The following is an 18,553-nucleotide window of genomic DNA, read 5'->3' on the forward strand; positions in this document are numbered from 1 at the left end:
GAATTTACAAAGTTTTGTTGTCACATTTATTTCAGTGGGAGAGTATCAGTTAAAAACCAAAGTTCTTTTGCAGATATTACTTTGTCTTCCATTGAAATGCCAGTCACAGCTTTATTATTAGTTAGCTGATTCCATAAAGTGAGTATAAATACTTGAACATAGGAATACATCCTGCTAAAATAATAAGTTAGTACAGATATTTGGTAGCAGGGAACAAAAGATTTGGACTTTGTGTTTGTTTCTTAAGGTTCTGAAAGGATAATTATAAGTAGCTGCTAGGAAAAGGAAAAGTTTTGAAAGAAAAATGCCAGACTTCCTCCAGTCAATAGATAGGATTAGCCATTTTTACTTTTGCTGGAGGATCCTACAGTGAATTAACTGTTCCATAACCCAACTTTAGAATGCTGCTGTGGGGCCATGCTGCTGTGGAACATCACAAGACGTGTAAGAGTCTAGGAAAGTCACTATGGCAGCAACCAAGTGTGGGAGAAATCTTGTGTCTCCTGGATCGAGAGAAAATGATGAAGACCATTCTTCACTTCCCACAGAATCGAAGACTTCTGCTAAAAGAGGTATATCTCTCAAGGGCTGTCACTGCTTCTTTTGATCATGTCAGCAGTAGTACACATTTTCTTGTTTGTTTTATTGCTGCAAGAGAGTGGTGTATTCCTTGCAGAAGTTTTCTGTGCTAACTCAACTTCATACTGAAGTTCAAAATCATTTTCAGTCTGACTCTGTCTCCACCATCCTATATTTGTGAAGTTGTTTTGTTGAACCTAAGGGTGTCTTCACATTCATTTATTCCCCATTAAATCTGATTTTGCCTGATTCAGCTTTTTGTTCTAGCCTCAAGCTCTTTTTTGTCACTTTAGGATACTCTACGCTTCTGTGGTCTCATCGACGTGCTCTTCCAGCCCACCATTGCTTCCTTGTCCTGTGATAATCGAATGACATGCAGGAGTGTTGTCTGGAGAGTGCATGAGCTGTTCGCTGGCTGTCCTCACTCGCTATATGACCAACCCACTTTTTTTTGTCATCTTCATTTCTTTCATTCTATATTTCACTCCAGTTCTCTTTCATAGTTCTTTTTTGTTATACATTTCTCTGAGTCATACTGAATTTTAATTATAGACTATTATATTCCTTGACTTGCAGCCATAGAGCACCACCAGTAAAATATTGATATTAAAGATATGGGCCTTCATTTCAGGGGGAGGTTTGTGTCGTATTTAAAGGAGCTCTGTCATTTCTCATGGGCATTGCAGTCTGTTGTCCCTCTTCTGTTTAAGTCTAGACCTCCTTCTGTTTACAGTGCTGGGCCAAAACAGGATTGTCCTGGAGCTAGCTCTAACTGGCCCACAAGAGCTAGTTGTTAAATTTTCTGTGTGTACATTTACCTTAGAAATTTACAAATACTACAAATCAGAACTTAATTTATTATTTTGATACTTTTCTAGATTTAAGAAAATGACTGAGAAAATATTAATAATGCAAATTAAACTTAAAAGTCTTGTACATTTTTTTTGATAGAGATACTTATTAAACATTTATTAGCACAACCTTTGTCCCCAGTATATATACTAATGGATGAGCTCTATCAATTATCCACTCATCTGTGTGCCCAGTCTGGACAACTGGCAGCCTATGAAACACCCATGAAATATATACCATATTAATATTCCTTTTTCAAAATAATGGTAGCATTTTATGCTTTTAACGTCATCTTATCTGTTTTAGCCCCAGAAATTGTGGCCATGAGTTTTTAAAAGTATTAAGTCACTGAGTTTTCTGGAATAATATAGTGCTTAAGGTCTTTATTTTAGTTTTGCTTTTTCTGTTTTAGGATGCACAGGATATATTTAGAGACAAAAGCAAAGTAGACTTCAGTGAACTTTATGATCCCTGTTTTCTACTTCACCTCTTCAGTGAACTTACCAGACCAGGTAAAGAAGCTTTCTCTTTAGAGGTCATTTTCTACTGTCTCCCATTTCTGCCTAATCCAGTTTACTTTGTTCCTTCACAGAATATTCTTATTGGAAGGAACATTCACAACCACATAGTCTGACACCTGCTCGAGCACAAAGTCCTTCTACAGCCTCCCTATTATCAGCAAACCCAAGTCCCAGCTCTGTCTCTTAGTATTTCTGCCCTGTCTCATTCTCTCTCTATTCTACTACCCTATTCCTGATGGTTAAATAGCAATCCCTTTTAAAAATAATTAACGAGAGAGAGAGAGAGAGAGAGAGAGGGAGAGCGAGAGCTAGTGCTAGTGCACAAGTATGAGCACAAAGGCATTTATGAAGCACCTAGTCTGTGCCAAGTATTCTGCTAAGTGCTAGAGATACAAGTACAAGTAAGCCGGACAGCCCCGGCCTTCAGTGAGCTTTCATTCTAATAAAGAAGACATCACTTAAAGAAGAGCCTCTTCCAGGGTGGAGATGGCCAGGAGGTAGCATGGAGGCCTGATTCTGGGCCTAAGGCCAAGGTGGCAAGGGGAGAAGTTGAGGCTTGAAAATGATGCCAACACTAGTGATAGGTGTACACTTTTAACGTTTTATTTGGGGATTTAGAACAGTTAGATATATGGTGGCAAAGTTATGAAAAGTCACAAAACAGTATTGTAGAAGTCAAAGGTATTAAGAACTGAGCCTGATTTTTTTTAAGCTAAAAATAATATGTTTGCTTTGCTTCTGCCTTCGTCTGATGACTAGGTAACCCTGTAGTGGAATGTTTATTCCTCTTCTCTCATTCCTGGAATTTGATTTTGGGAGCATGGGGCCCTTGCCCTCCAAGGCTTCTCCTGGTAACCATTTTGCTCAGTTCCCTGTGGTTCTGGTTCTTGTGGCCCTGTGTGCATCGATAAGCATGTGTCTTCAGAGAAATCTCAGTTTGTTGAAGATGGATGGCTGTGCTCTTGTCCTTTCTTTCTGGAACCTTGGCCCAGAAACAGCTAGCCAAGGTTGTTTAATAGTGACAACAAAGGATGCTTTTTTTCATTATGGATTCTTATTTCCACAGAACTGAAACTTAGAGGCTATTTTTCACAAAGGGGCTTGATGTTGATAAACTCGAACCTTACCCTCCACACCTTCCTTCAGCAAAGTGGTCACAGATTTCACTGCTTCTGTCGTCTTGTTAAAAGGGTGGCAAAGATGTCAAATAGCATATTCTGGGATCTTACCATCCCCCAAACTTTATTTGCCTCTGATGCTTGTGACTATAACTCTGTGATATAGTTTCACTGAGAAAAGACCTTGACAGAGTCATTTAAATCCAGCCTTCAGGCTGATGAGCCTATCAGCAGAAGTCTTCAGTTGTACTTTGCAAGGTTCTTTAAACAAATGTGACGTCGTTGATTGTGTATGACTTTTTTTTAAAATGCCTTATTATTTGGCAAGTGTTTTGCATGTTTTGAACATTACAAGGACAGTTGTTTCCCAGGGTAAAGAATGTTACTAAAGTGAGATTTTTAGGTAGTGCCAGGGTGACCATGAAACAAGGAATCAGAATTTCCTCTGGGTCACATGGAAAATTTATATGTGTTAATAGGAAAGTATCAGTGGTTACTAAAAATAATCCCAGCTTGTTAAAGAAACCCTTGGAAATGAAGTCTTACCTGTAATCCATTGCTAGGTCCTTGACCAGCCTGGCTAACTTCAGAGAAACTCATTTCTAGGTTCCTTGGATATATATAACTTATCTCATTTGGTGGTTCTCTAAAAGTATTAGGAAGTTAGTTCAGATCAGCAGATAGGAGCGTCTGTCTGGTCACCCTTCAAGCTTTCATGACTTGAGGGCTGCTTTATTAGAGAAGATGTGGCATAGAGCACTAGGTTGGGAGTTTGGAGTTTGAGTCTGAAATTTGGTGTCAGGTAGGTCACTTTAGTGTATTTGTTCCTCAGTTTCCTCATTTGTAATATTGGGATAATGCTACTTGTATCCTCTGTCTCAGAGGTTACTGTGAATACTAAATGAGATAATTGATGTCCAGCACTTTGTAAAGTGTCTTTGAAAGAACAGTGCTTGTCTAATACAAGCATTAGTATCCAAGTTTACACACGAAGCAAAAACTGAGAGAGTTTTATGTGAAGATATCTTCCGGCTCTTTGGTAGTATGATGTACTTGCACAAGGTTACCTCATTTAATTAGTAAACTGCAGAATGTGGATGGAAGCCCTGTCTCCTGAGAGTTCAGTGTCCTGCTCTTTTTGTGGTACTCTGCTCTCACACTGCTTCCTCCTGCATATGTTCATCTAAAATGCGTCTCTTATGGCAAAGTCACATTACTGTTTTTAAGATGTAATATTGATAGTTTCTGAAATGATAACATTTAATCATAATTTTGAAATAGACAATTCAATTTTTAAAAAAAGAACATTGATGATCCTATCCCTGAACTCTGTAAAAGATCTTGTTTTCAATTCAACTTTTCCTTCTGTTTCTCTTCCGCTAATCTTATGTTAGGCTCCTACTCCTGGGAAGGAGAACTCCTTTACACATACAGCTTACTTCCTCAGCATTCGTAAGAATAATCAGAAAACTTGACTGACAAATAAATATTCAAGATAAATAAAGGAGATAATAAAAGAACACCTAACTGCAATTTGATGAATTCAGGTCACTTACTCAGACAAACTGTATCCTTAGCTACTGAAAGACCTGAGATAATACATTGTTGCTGTCAGTGAGATGAAAGACTGTGGCGAATGGGAGTAGCCCCACAAGGCTGGAGAAGGGCAAATATCTTGGTTTTTAAAGAAAGAAAGAGAATAGAATGTATAAATTATAGGGCTAGGGGCTTGAGTGATTCATGTGAAAATTCTAGAATTTATTATTAAGGAAATTGTTAGCAAACTTCTAAAAAAAGAGAGAATTACAGAGAGACAGAACAGGTCATGACAACTTAACCTTGTTTTCTTTTTTGAAGAATTACTAAACTATTGGATAGGAATACTGGGGATATAGTTTGCTTAGATTTTAGCAAATTTTTTGAGAAAGTCTCTCATACTCTTCTTATGGAAAGGATAGCTGTGGGCTAGTTGATAATACATTGAAATAGATTTAGAACTGATTGAATGACCAGACTCTTAAGAGTTGTTAATGATTCAGTTTCGCCTTGCCAGGAGATCTACAATGAAATTCCCAGGGTATGTGCTTGGTACATTTTTATCAATGATGGATAAAAGGCATAAGCATAATGCTAATCAGATTTGCTAATGACACAAAGCTGGGAGGGATAACTAGCATGCTGAATGATAAAATCAGAATCCAAAAGATTCTCTAGGCTAGAGTGTTGGGATGAATATAATAAGACAGATTCATTAGAGGTCAATATGTAGTCTTACATTTGTGTTAAAAAAATCTTCACCAGTACCAGGTTGAGGGAGTCATAGGAAGGCACCAGCTTGTATAAAAATGGTTTGGGGGTTTTAGTGAACTAGAAGTTGAAGATGAACTGGCTGTCTGTGAAAGCAGCCATATGGATCAGGAGGATGGTATGGCAACCAAAAAAAACCAAAACCAATGCAAGTGGCATAACTGAGGCATAGTTTTAGGAAAAAGGAGATGCTCATCCCTCTGTTCTCTACCCTGGTCAGACCACATCATGTTCAGTTCTGCGCACCACAGTTTAGGAACAACATGGTTAAGTTTGAGAGCATCTAGGAGTAAGTGTAAATATTTGAAGATCTTTCTTACAGAAAAGAGATCAAATTAATTCTTTCTGGCCACAGGAGGTAGAACCATGAATAATGGGTGAAAATTGAAATGAATTGAGGTTTGACATCAGGGAAAATATTGTAATAATTACTTGGGCAGTGATCGGTTCCCTATCTTTGTAGGTCCAAGCAAAGACTTGATAACCCCTGTTAGGTGGGTTAGATTGAGGATTTTTTTCTGGGTCTGGATTGGCCTGGATGGCCACTGAGGTTCTGTCCATCTCTCAAATTTTGGGATTCTGAGATTTTATTGAGCAAAATTTTTTTGTTTCCTAAAACGAGTTCAATTTCACTGAACATTTGTGTTAATTATATACTCTGTGTCAGGCACTTGTTAGGCACTGGAATCGCAGGCAGTGGTCCTGCCCTCAAGGAGCTTTTCTTCCTACTTAGCTGACGTAGATATTGTAGTTCTGCTTTTTGGTCTGGACTTAAGATTTTATGTTTTAGGAGATTCTCTGCAAGGACACTCACTCTGTCAGTGAAAATTGGCAACTTTTCATAAACTTAGAGTGTTAGAGAATTGAGTTACCTAGGATACTGAGAAGTTCAGTGACTTGCCCAAGTTCACGCAGCTAGTATATGTTAGGGACAGAACTTGAACCCATCATATCTTCCTGACTGAAACCAGATTTCCATTATACTTCATTGCTCACTAACACACTTTTATTGTTTGTTTCCTATAGAATTCGTCATGGATTGTCACAAATTTGTTGATTCCAATGCTCTGGGCCTCACAGTTTCTGCCCTTAGCAGTTATGATCCTCAGATGCGAGCAGCAGCTTATTATGTCCTGGCTTCCTATTACTCCCATTTGGAAGGGGCTCGATTTCGAGAACAGCCACAAGTAAGGTCAACTGTGATGATAGAAGTAGTCCTTAGAGAATTGGTTCTCCACAGAATCTCCACCAAAAAACAGTTATGGATGAATGAAGTTTTATAGAAAAGGAGCAAAAGCTCTCCTCTGTAGAAAGATCTGGAAAGCTGACTTTGAGCCACAAATGCCTGTTTAGTTTGGAAAGGTATTTTTGGTCTAAACTTTAAGGGTCAAATTGTTCTCTTCTTCCCTCCCCCCTCCCCCCATCAACCTGACAGTTGTGACATGTAGCTGGACACTGGCCTCCAACAGTAATTGAGTACACAAGGTTACGTGTTGTTTTGTGCTTTTGTATAATTATGTTAAGGGAAGACTTGGCAGGGGAAAAGAAGGGGGGAACTGGAAGGAGGAAGAGAGAAAGGGAGAAATAAAGAGAGGGAAAATGTAGAATGGGGGAAACCAAATCTCCGAAATTGCTCTTGTGATGAAATGGCAGCACTCGGGTTCTTGGGACACAGAGCTGTCTTTGGACATTTATTTGACTCATGGTAGAATTAATTAACTAGTTCTGTAGTGAAGAAAGGATGTGCCTTCCCCATCGGTATTTCTTAGATTATTCCCACAGCCAAGGGAATGGCTGTTTCTGTCGTATCCTGCCTTAGAGAAGAGCTTACATTCTGATTGTAGTGCACAACGCGATCCCATCCCCCTGATACTCATTTCTCTTTGTATATTTTTTTTCCTTCAAGTTGCTCTATCTCTTGGACATTGTGCAAAATGGAATCAGAAAACAGAACCTCAGATTCACGTACACCTTGACTCTCTTTATTGCCAAAACTGCCTTGCAGATTCTCAAACCAGGTATTACTGATTCACTTGTGTTTGGAGTGTAAATCGAAAATGAAGTCTGATCATAATGGTTCATAACTATATGAATTAGTATTAAGATTTGTAATCTTAGAATTGCTTAGCAAAGGTCCTTAGAGCCAGTCCTGAAAAGCAGTGTAAGGGCTTTAAGTAAGAAAATAGGATTCTTGGGCATGATGGATATTGCCATTATTTCCATGCTTCTCTTTCCTTGTGGTCACTGATAGGAGGTGGCATCATACTTTGATCGTGGGAGAGGGGTGTTTGGCCTATCACTGGAACATTTTCCCCCTTTGAGAACCTGTAGGACAGGGGTGGGGAACTCATGGCCTCAAAGCCACATGTGAAAGTAAATCCAAAAGTGAAGCTTGGATTCAGTTAAAGGACTTGAGGACCTAGAGGGCCATGTGTGGCCTTGAAGTCACATTCCCCACCCCTGCTGCGGAAAGAGAATAGGAGATGTTTGTGATATTTTAGAACTTGATCGTTTAAGCCAGTTCTCACTTTATAGGTGAGGAAACTTTGACCCAGAAAGGGGGGAGAATTACTTGGTACAAGGTTATAAGTCTATTAGTGACAAAGCAAAGAGTATGTAATCAAGTCTTTTGATTCCTCAGTATTCTCTCCAGGAAAGCATACTATCCCACCAGAGGAAATTCTAAAAGGAAAAAAAAATGTGGTAGATTTTTATCTTTATGTGGACAGTAGAGGAAAGTAGATCGTAGAGTGTTTTATTGTTGCAAAATGACCTCTAAGTGAAAACCTGTAAGCTCATAATAACAGCTAGCATTTCTATAGAACTTGAAGGTTTGCATATATTATTTCTTGATCCTCTCTGCAACCCTGAGGTAAATGCTCTTATTACCCCCTTTTACAGATGAAGAAATTAAGACTGAGAAAGGTTATATAGCCTAATCTCACCCAGGTAGTAACCATTTAAGGCACCATTTGAACTCAGGGCTTGTTTATTCCAAGTCCAGGATGTATCCACTACATCTTCAAACTGCCTGCTTGTGGGAGAAAAAAACATTCTTCATTCTGTTTTAGCTAAAGCAGTGAGGCATAATATTTAAATTTATAAGGATTCTGTCTTAAAGCATCTGACTGAGTTGCTCTTGCTGATCAGAAAGTCCCTCTGCCTCAAGCAATTTCCAATGCATAATGATTATAATCTTGAAATAAAAAGTGAAGAAATTCCGTAGAATCTTCACTTAGAAGTTTGAATTGTTCACCAAAAGAATTAGTTAATGTTGGAATGCTGTTGGGGGTGGGGGAGGAGCTGCATTCCCAAGTCCTGCCTCTTTTAGTCTGGTCTGGGTAAACAAGAAGGACAGTTTTTCTCTTGATTTGATGAACAAAAGGACATTCCTTCTCCTGGTTGGGGTTCGGGGGTGAGGTGGGTGACCTATTTACTTCAGTCGTTAATTCAGAGACTTGAACCCATCTGGGAACTTCTGGAAGGAAGGACAGACCTTTATTAGACACTTGGCACTGCATCAGGAGCTCGGAATATACATGTGTGCAAACAATGTCCCCCCCCTCAAGGAGCAGGCTGAGGGGGAAGGTTGGGGAGGTCCTTGAAAGCCATTGGGAGGATGATTACAAGGAGAAGGCTCCCTGCTCTGGGGGCAGGTCTGCTGCTGGTAGGGAGAGGAGGCTAGAGAGGGAGGAATATAGTAGCTGTGATCTACAGGGAGCTTCTGAGGGGGGAGGGGCAGTGGAGCTAGAAGCTCCATAGGATTCCATAGAATCCAGAAGACTTGGGTTCCAATTCTGCCTTGGATATTTATGTACCATGCTCCTGGACAGTCACTTAATCCTTTGGAGTCTTGGCTTCCTCATCTGTAAAATGGAGACATCATATCACCTACTTCATTGCGTTGTGGTGAGACTGAAATGAAATCCTGTGTGTGAAGGACTTGTCAGGCTTTTTAAAGGGTTGTAAACGCAGCGTTATTATGTTGTGTCTGCTTTTGTGCTTACGGTGAGAGAGTGGCACAACAAAAGGTAACATTTTGTTTCTGGTAAGGCGTGGTGTAAGTCACCTGCCTGTAATGGTGAAGGATGAGGCTTGAGATTCATGGATACGTCTGTTGAGAATGTAAAGTGAAGTTGTCTTATGTCTGACATTTTACTAACTGGAAATCTTTGCACAACATTTCTGAACGTAGGAGAAAAGGAGATAGTATTAAAGCTCTTTGTAAACTATAAAAAGCTGAAGAGTTTGAAGGATACAGAGACACCTTTATGCCCTGAAATACCTGTATTATCAGAGGATTACATTAGGTACTGTTTATCGTTAAATGTGTTCTATTGCAATTTAATTCTTTGAAATGTAATTAACCATGTTACATTATACAGAAAATTTCACTTCCTAATCATGGCAGAAAACAAGAAAACCTTTCCACGTTTGGCTATTGGGACTTAACATTTTAAATAACTGCTTGAATCTGTTTACAGAGGAGCACATGTACATGAAGATAAACAAATTCCTTTTGTCACATCAGGACTTATACTTGAACAAAGTGCCGGGATTCTATAACTTTTTCTACAGCTCTGACTTAGAGGTAATTCAGTTCAACAAATAATATTTAAGCACTTACTATGGGAATTCTAGAGCTAACTATGTGGCTCAGTGGATAGAGTGCTGGGCCTGGAGTCAGGAAGACCAGAATTCAAATCTGGCTTCAGAGACTTACTAGATGCATGACTGGGCAAGTCACTTAACCTCTGTTTGCCTTAAACCACTGGAGAAGGAAATGACTAACCACTCCTGTATCTTTGCCAAGAAAACTGTGGATGGACGTCCATGGGGTCATGAAGAGTTGGACACAGATGAACAACAGTAGGGATATTAAATGCTTCTGGACTATCATGGGCTTCTGGTCATTTAAATGTTGAAAGTAAGAGCTAAGGGATGTTCAAATCTACAAGTACTTTGATACTGGAATTTTGTTTCTCTCAGTTTTAAAGTAGGACCAAAAAGCCTTGAAAATTCTTTCTTTAATTCTAAAGGCTTGATTTTTTCAACACTGTTCTGAAGCTTAGATTTTTACCAGGTGTCTGATGAAAATTCTTGAGCTAAATATACACTAGGCTTGAATAGTAGCTGCCATTTTACCTTTTGACTTAACCCAGTCAAGGTTTGACTTGGTTCTTTATTTTAACCTGAAGGAATGGAATCTAAAATGAGAGGGAGAAGGACTGAGCTGTATTTTGTTTTGTCACTGTAATCTTTGCCCTTACCTCTGGGCTCAACAATCCCACCTACATTAGGTTTCATTGGTATGGGGAAACCCCCAAAGAGGAAATTTCCTTTACCAAAACTTATCAGCAATTGCTCTACAACTTATAGGATTAGAAAGTTGCCCAGTGCATTTAGGATGCCAAGTGACTAAGTCTTCCTGACTTTGTGGTTGACTCTCTACCCGCTGTGCCACACTGACTCTCACTGAAAGAAAATGGATACCTAAGATCAGAAATCAGTGCAGTTATTTAGGTCTGTGGTATAGCATTGGTCACTTCTTGGAAACAGTTTTCTCTGACCAGATGAACAATATATGCAGATTGGCGCTCATCTGCAGAGTCCTGGTGGGCACCAAAGCTTTTAAGTGACTTGGCCAGATGTGTCAGAAAGGGGACTAGAACCCAGATCTTTATGTCTCTGAGGCCAACTCTCTGTCTCCTGCTCCACACTGCTTTGTGTGGTACTCACCATTGTAAAAAAAAAAATTAAGAGGAAGCAGACCTCCTGTGAGTACCTGAATAGCCAGGAATTATCCCAGAAAACAGGTAACATGGCATATGTCATCTCTTCTCAGCAGAGACTGGGGACCATGAGGGCGGGCCTAACGTTGTCCCCGTCGTCAGGTGTCACTTCCACTTGTTTTTGCTTTACGCGCTTGCTTTTTACACGGGAGGATTCAGTTCTGGTGTTTTGGAGAAGAGACAAAAATGACAATGATTTAAAAACAAAAGGCATCCAAAAAACTGAGACGTTTTAAAAATCTAATTAATAGAAATTTTGCTATAGATAACATGTTCCTTTTTTGCTTGGATTATAGTATAAAATAGAACAGGAATGGATATTTGAACTTCTGAGGCAAGGAATTCGAGACACACACTGCTATGATCTGTGTTCCTCCCAGAGGATTTTCCATATCCTCCTGTCTTTCTTCAGCAGCCCATTGTGCGATGAAACAATGCAGGTGAGGTGTGTTTCCAAAAGCTTATTTGAGAAAGAAAAGTATGTGCACATTCTCATGTTCCTCACTGACTTCTAATCCTGACCTGGATGTGAATACTTGCCTGGTTTACTGCTGTGACCTTTCACTTCGTTTTTAGTGTGGTGAAAATAAGATACCTTCCTCATTACACAACCTTCTTTATTACAGTCGAGTTCTTTAGGAAACTCAGTGTAGTTTGTGTTCAGTATTTGCCTTTTCTTGTCCACTTCTAAAAATGCATTCTCATAAAACACTTTGTCCTGCTGCCCCTTTATGCTATTACCCTTCTGCTAATAAAGTCCTTTTATTTTCCCCAAGAGGGAAGACATATTTAGTCATCTCATTATTTTAGAGACCAAGTAGTGAAAACATAAATTATGCCATCTAAGTAGGTAATTAAGCCTCTTGCTTCAGAAACTCTCAAGCCACTTAGGTCTGATTTAGCATATGGAAGTTGTACGTTACCAAGTAAGACTCTAGAAAACAGAGAGAGTTCGTGCGTCCCCAAATGCCAAACTGTCTTGGACATCAGGAAAACGTGTACGTTCATCTTTTCCCTCAGAATTCAGTCCAGATTTATGTGTATTCTAAACAGCAAGAGATAAGAAATAAATATGACGTAACTCTTGGACTCTGCTGTTTGTTCCCTTCTAGCATAAATTTGTAAATGTCTTGAAATGTGGTCCCATGACCTTTGTTTTTCTTTTTGTTTTAAGTGATATTAGCTTTGGATAAGTAAGAGTGAGTAGAGACTTAACAGAAGTCAGAAGGAACAAAGCAAATTTACTCAGATCTTTATGTAAGTGCTCCTGAGCTCACAGACATCTAGGGATTCTAAAACTCTTAAATAGGATGTACAGATTAAGAAACTGAGGTATAGAGAAGGAAAATGGATCCTCTTAGTTAACTTGGTAGTAGATCTAGAAACATAATTCTGAACTCTATATTAATCAGACACTTGATTTTATTGGGTTTTGCATTTTACATGAGCCAGTTCCTGATGGTGGACTGTTTTTCATTTTGTCTTTGTATCTCCGGTGCCCACAAAATGCCTTGCACATAGCAGGCATGTAATGAGTGGTGTTTGGATTGGATTGGACTAGAGTGTATCAATATATGTGGCGATTTAGAACCGAGATCCAGCAATTACAGGGAAAATTTGTATGGTACAATATGATGTTCTTCATTACAGATACTTTGTTTTCCATAAACATCTAACACCTGTAAACACACTTTGAAAAAGTTTATCATTTAATTAAATAAGCCCCCTTTTTTTTTCTATTGAGAAGTTATTTTTATCTTTTTGGGTTTTTTTTTTTTGTTTTCAGAACTGGATTTTAGAAATCCTCCAGAATACCGCCCATATTACAAAAGCTGCCTTTGAAATTGTGCAGGAGCATAGCCTTTTAACTTGGATTTTGCATATTCTTGGGAAAAAGTGAGTGCCTGTTCTATTTCCTGTGTTTGTTCATATTGGGAGGAGACGGATGACTCATCTACTTCCATTAGTGTTGAATAGAATTTTCACGGATTCTCAGAGTTGGAATGATCTCAGAGATTAAGACTAGCCTGTTCCTCAATGGAAGCCCCTTATATAATATCTCTCCCAGTGGTAAACCAGCCATCCACACAAAAATGAATGAATAGATCAATAAATGAATGAATGAGTGAGGTCATTGAAACACGCAGTTCCGTTGAATCCATGACACCACATAATATTACTGAAATGATGTCTTCCTAATTTTTAAAATGTTATTTGGGTTTCCCATTAATGCCCATGTAATGACTCAAGTGTCAGCTTTGACTCATCAGCCGGCTCCATAGGAGACCCTTTAGTATCCTTTGTGTGTGCTGTGGATTAGTCCTTTTCTGAAAGAAGTGTTCACCAATTTTAAAGTTTCAAGATAATAGTCCTTGGATGTCAGCTTTTATTGTTACCAAAAGGTTATTAAGTTTGGGTTTGGAACAACACAGTCATTCCTTAATTACAATAGGAAAGAAGCCTTTTCAAGAAATTACATTCACATTTACCTTCAAGACTGACCTTCAAATATGATACCTAGTCAACATTATCTACTGACAACTATTCAGAATAAAAATGGCCAGTGGAGCCCACAGTGAGGAGATACACAGAATCCATCATTAAAAGAATACTAAATAGAGACCAACCCGGATGGTAGAATAGGAGGAAGTAGTGCTCCCCTGCCACGTCCTGACTGAAGTGCCCAGTCATCACAGGACTCGACCCTGAGGGAAGGGGCCACAGCTCTCACTCAGATCCAGTCATTGCAGACTACCCTCAGGTGGAGAGCAGGCCTTTGTGTAATCACCTGACTCCTCAAGAATGAGTAAGCAAAAAACTAATGCTGTTGCCAGCATTTATACACGACCCTGGGAGGTGGTTGTGGTGATTATCATCCCCCTTTTGTTGTTGAGTAAACTGGGGCAAATAGAAGCCAAGTGACTTAGTAAGTATCTGAGGCTGAATCTGAGCTCAGGGCTTCCTGACTGCAGACCCAGTACTTTGTCCACAGCACCACCCAGCTGCCTCTCCACAAGAACAGCGGAAGAGATTCTACCAAATTCTTTCTGTGAGTTTTGATAACTGTATAAGAAAGAGAGAAAAAGCAGAAAAGAAAATGATAGATCAATATGCCTAATGCACATTAATGAAGCATTTCATATATATCTCATGAGCCAGCTTTACTAAAGTGTGATGTAGATAAACCAGAGTCCTTTCCAGTAAAGGTGAAGGGGTGAAGCAAAATTGTCTATTGTCATTCTTATCCTAGAAGGGCCAGTGATAGCAATGAGGTGAAAAGAGGAAGAAATGGAGGAAAGGAGCAAAGGCAAAAAACAAACATAACTTATCCATTTTTGCAAATGATGTGATTCCTGAAGAAGCCTAGAGAATCAATTAAAAATTTGATTGAAACAATAACTTTAGCAGAGTTACAGGCTATAAAATTAAGTCACATCAATTAAAAATTTTTTTGAGAGAATCAACTCATTTGTAAAATAAGGTTGGACTGGGTGATTCTAAGGCTCCTTTATGTATCCAGCGAGCTTATTTGATTTCAGTAGATCTATGATCCCAGTGATGTGGGTATTCTGTCAGCTGGTCATTTACTCTCTTGCAGCAAACAAAACATTTCAATTTTGTCTTTTGGGGAGGAGATTAATAAAATGTCATATACAGTTTGGCAGTAGTGAGAAGTAGACTGACAGTGACAAATGCCAATTGTGTGGGCTACACAAAAGAGTATGTCATCTTTAGTGTATGCTAAGTTTGATATTACAAAAAAGAAAAGAACAATTCTGGGAGTACAAACTGGGAAAGATGGGTGAATAGTACAGCAAACCTTTCAAGATATTAAATGACCTACTTTAGATTTTATGAAATACTCCTTAGTCAGCAATATCATTTTTTCCTGACCAGAAAATAGCATTATCTACCAGGCCTACACTAGGAAAGATGGTGACCAAGTGCAGGATTTAGAGTCAAAGGACCTAGGTTTTAATTCATTTAACTTCTCTGGGTCATAGTTTCTTACTGAAAAAGGAGAGGCTAAACCTAGATTCTCTTTAAGGTGCCTCCCAGCTCTAGGTTTGTGAACCTTAGAAAATGAGAATAGTTTAAAAAATTATATATCCAAGCACTGACTCTGGATCATACCCTGTAAGTCTTTCTTTTCTAGCATGCAGTAGTGACAGCAGAAAGTCTTTTGTGTTGCTGGGTTTCTGAATATTTGAGAAGACCAGAGAGATCAGGGCACTTGTCCAGAGTCACTCGTGTAGTAAGTGGCAAAGCTGCTCTTTGAAAGTCTTCTGACTCAGTACTTTCCACTGTACCATGCTGCCTGTTCAGAGGGGAAAAACAGGGATGTTCAAACATCATGGAGATATTTTGGTGGTGCACATTTCTAGTCTGAAAGTCTTTTGAAAACTCTGCTTCACAAATATAAAGTGGTATTATTGCTACTTTTATAATAAACAGCTTGTGGTATTATAAATTGCAAAAAACATAAGGGGCTGCTTTAGGGAGACAGGTGGATCGTCAGGAAAGACGTTACATTTATCTTTAGGATATATTGAAACTGAAAAAGTGAGAATCTATTCAGGACATATCGCTTTAATAAAACGAAAACTGTCTTTTATAACTTATGTACTATATTGATCGTGTTTTCAACTTCATATACATATAATGAAGGGGCAGCTAGGTGGTACAGGGGATAGAGCACCAATGCAGGAGTCAGGAGGACCTGAGTTCAAATCTCACCTCAGACACTTGACACTCACTAGCTGTGTGATGTTGAGCAAGTTACTTAACCCCAGTTGCCTCATCCTGGGTCATCTCCAGTCATCCTGATGAATATCTATCTGGTCATTGGATTCAGATGGCTCTGGAGGAGAAGTGAGGCTGGTGACCTGCACAGCCCTCCCTCACTCAAAACATAGTCAAGTGCAGGTCATGTCATCACTTCTCTGATGGCATGGTCTTCTTTGGCAACGTAAGACAAAAACACACATATAATGAAACATTCCCAGCCTAACGTTGATTAATATTTTCCAAATTTTTCAGTTTCATTTTTTTGAAAAGAAACATTTTACTGAATCAATATATTATTTTATAAGGTAAATTTAAAAATTAATTTAAAATCATCTTGTTGGTGTAATTAAAAGAACAATACACAACAAAATAAATGAATAAACAGGCCCATCGGTGCAGCAGATGAAGTACGCGTCAGACTGAAAGAAGCAGACGAACCTCGTAGCCTCAGTGCTGGATAAACCCAAAGACCTGCACCATTGGGCGCTTATCTGTTACATGGGCTTTGTATTTCTAAATACAAACTGCTAATATTAAGTGGTCTAGAGTTGATTTGTTAGGTTTACTCTTAAATGGTGCTTTCTTCACTTTCGGCTTTTAATTGAGCACAATCTGATAAGAAACCTTGTTTGAGAAATAAGAAACAGACTCTTCATGTATTTGGCAGTAACAGAATCTTTACCTAGACCTCAGGGTTTTTAAAAGTATTTTCCATATCATTTCTTTTTAAAAAAACTGTCCAGTTATAAATCTGTGGTCCCGAGTCTAGTATGTTACTTTATAGATCATCCTGGGAGCTCTTTTAGATTTGTGGAAGACATAAATTAAGCTGCTTCATCTACCTGTATTGGAAAATAGCATAGCTGTTTTTTTTTAAAGCCTGGTTCAGTAGTCCTTTATTTTAGCTGACTAATTTAGTTGAAAGGCAGCAATTTTGAAAGAGTTCTGAGAGGTGTGTATCTTTGTAGGTTTTTGGAAAACCAGATCCTATCCAATATTATATCCTTGCTGCATACTTTATGGGTATCCAACTTGGGGAACAAAAGGATGGAGATACAGGATGACCATTCCTGTGAGCTTGTGGCTCCACAGTCACCGAAGCTGCTTCCTCTACAATTTGTCAATGAATTCCTCCATGTTTTGGTCGTGTTGGTGAAATGTCTTCGGTAAGTGTCCCCATACTGTATATTTGGGGCTGTCCTACTAATGAACATGTACACTTAGTCTGTGACCTCAGGAAGACTGTTAAATCTGCTTGCCTTCATTTCTTCCCTTATGTAGTAGACATCAGGTCTGTGAGAATTTAAAGTACTTTAAAAAATGTTTTAGGTCAGACCAATGACCCATCCAGTTTAGGTTGCTGTCTATTGCATAGATACCAAGAAATATTTTGTAAATGAGTAGAGTTGTCTACCAAAATTCCAGTCAAATAAAGTTAAACATGTATCATAAATTTTGTCCTCATCCCTTAATAACCACTTAGGGATTAGTCATGTATGGCTTTATTTAAAGCCTCAAATCCATCTGTATTTTTAATCTGAAGTAGTACTTATACTTTTGTTTTGTTTCAAATAGTTCATCCTCACTAGGCACTCAAAGATGAGAAGCATTAATTATTATTCACTGGTTTTGTTGACAAAAGAACTTAAGACCTAGAATCTGTGACTTAACTAAGTAACAAAAATCATATAGGCAAGTTGATCACAATACCCTGACAGGTCTCTTGAAAAATTAGGAGCAGAGTTTGGTTTTTATTGTATATGTATTCATAATTTAAGTTGCTAAGTAGCCATCTTAATTTAGGGTAGGTAAAGACTAGAAAAAGCACCATTGGCCAGGGGAACTGACTTAATTCTAAAAATATTTGGATAATTTTTTTTTCACTTTTAAAAACAAAAACTTTTGTGTTCCATGGATAGTTGAGATTTCAGAAAGCTATGTTTATCCATGATCAACAGAGCCTTGTCAATTTTCTGCCGTGTTTGATAATAACTTGACAGTTTAGAGATCCATTGAAAACTTTGGTGGCTTTCTAGAAAGAGCAGCAGAGTACAGTAGAGGGGGCCACTATGGTAGTGTTTTTTATTTAGAAATTAAATTCATATCTATTGTTCAGTCTTTCCCATCTTTAGGAATCTATGATAGCTCATGTAGGCACAAGATAACTAATGTTATCCATCTAAGCTGCAAGAGACTTGGCCTGCAAGGTTTTTTCTACTAGTTACTTTCAGGATTCCTTGGCAGAGCTTGCATCTGTTTTGTACCACTAGGAACTGAACGTGGAGAAGAGAATCTTTTCATAAGTTTCTGTCATTTTTTGGTCCTCATATAGGCCCACCTTGGATTCTGTCCAGATTACTCACTTTTTTAGTACTTTAAGTTCTGTGCTGAGATACCGAGAAACTGTTTTAGAAGCCTTCAAGGAAATGGACCGACTGACTGTGAATGAAAACATATTTTCTACCAGGGAAGTCCTCATGCTCTTCCATAAGTGGAGCATAATTATGGGAGATGTTAAGCTCCAAGAAGACCTGAAAACAGTGATTGAAAAATACCAAGTCAAGGAATTAATGAGTAAGTTTTAAAGTTGATGTCT

At 38.6% G+C, this 18,553-nt stretch overlaps 1 protein-coding gene across 1 annotated transcript in view; it reads left to right on the forward strand.

The window, feature by feature from the left end:
- URB1 (URB1 ribosome biogenesis homolog) overlaps positions 1-18,553 on the forward strand; it is a 100,153-nt gene that overhangs the window by 74,628 nt on the left and 6,972 nt on the right. Inside the window, exons 29-37 of the mRNA XM_072615084.1 lie at positions 401-572; positions 1,844-1,943; positions 6,404-6,564; positions 7,284-7,395; positions 9,862-9,968; positions 11,466-11,609; positions 12,956-13,065; positions 16,926-17,123; positions 18,290-18,531. Of these exons, the coding sequence (XP_072471185.1) occupies positions 401-572; positions 1,844-1,943; positions 6,404-6,564; positions 7,284-7,395; positions 9,862-9,968; positions 11,466-11,609; positions 12,956-13,065; positions 16,926-17,123; positions 18,290-18,531 (1,346 nt within the window). The remainder of the gene's footprint in view (positions 1-400; positions 573-1,843; positions 1,944-6,403; positions 6,565-7,283; positions 7,396-9,861; positions 9,969-11,465; positions 11,610-12,955; positions 13,066-16,925; positions 17,124-18,289; positions 18,532-18,553) is intronic.

This window comes from Notamacropus eugenii, chromosome 5, assembly GCF_028372415.1.
Source record: "Notamacropus eugenii isolate mMacEug1 chromosome 5, mMacEug1.pri_v2, whole genome shotgun sequence".
In the NCBI taxonomy this organism is placed as follows: Eukaryota; Metazoa; Chordata; class Mammalia; order Diprotodontia; family Macropodidae; genus Notamacropus; species Notamacropus eugenii.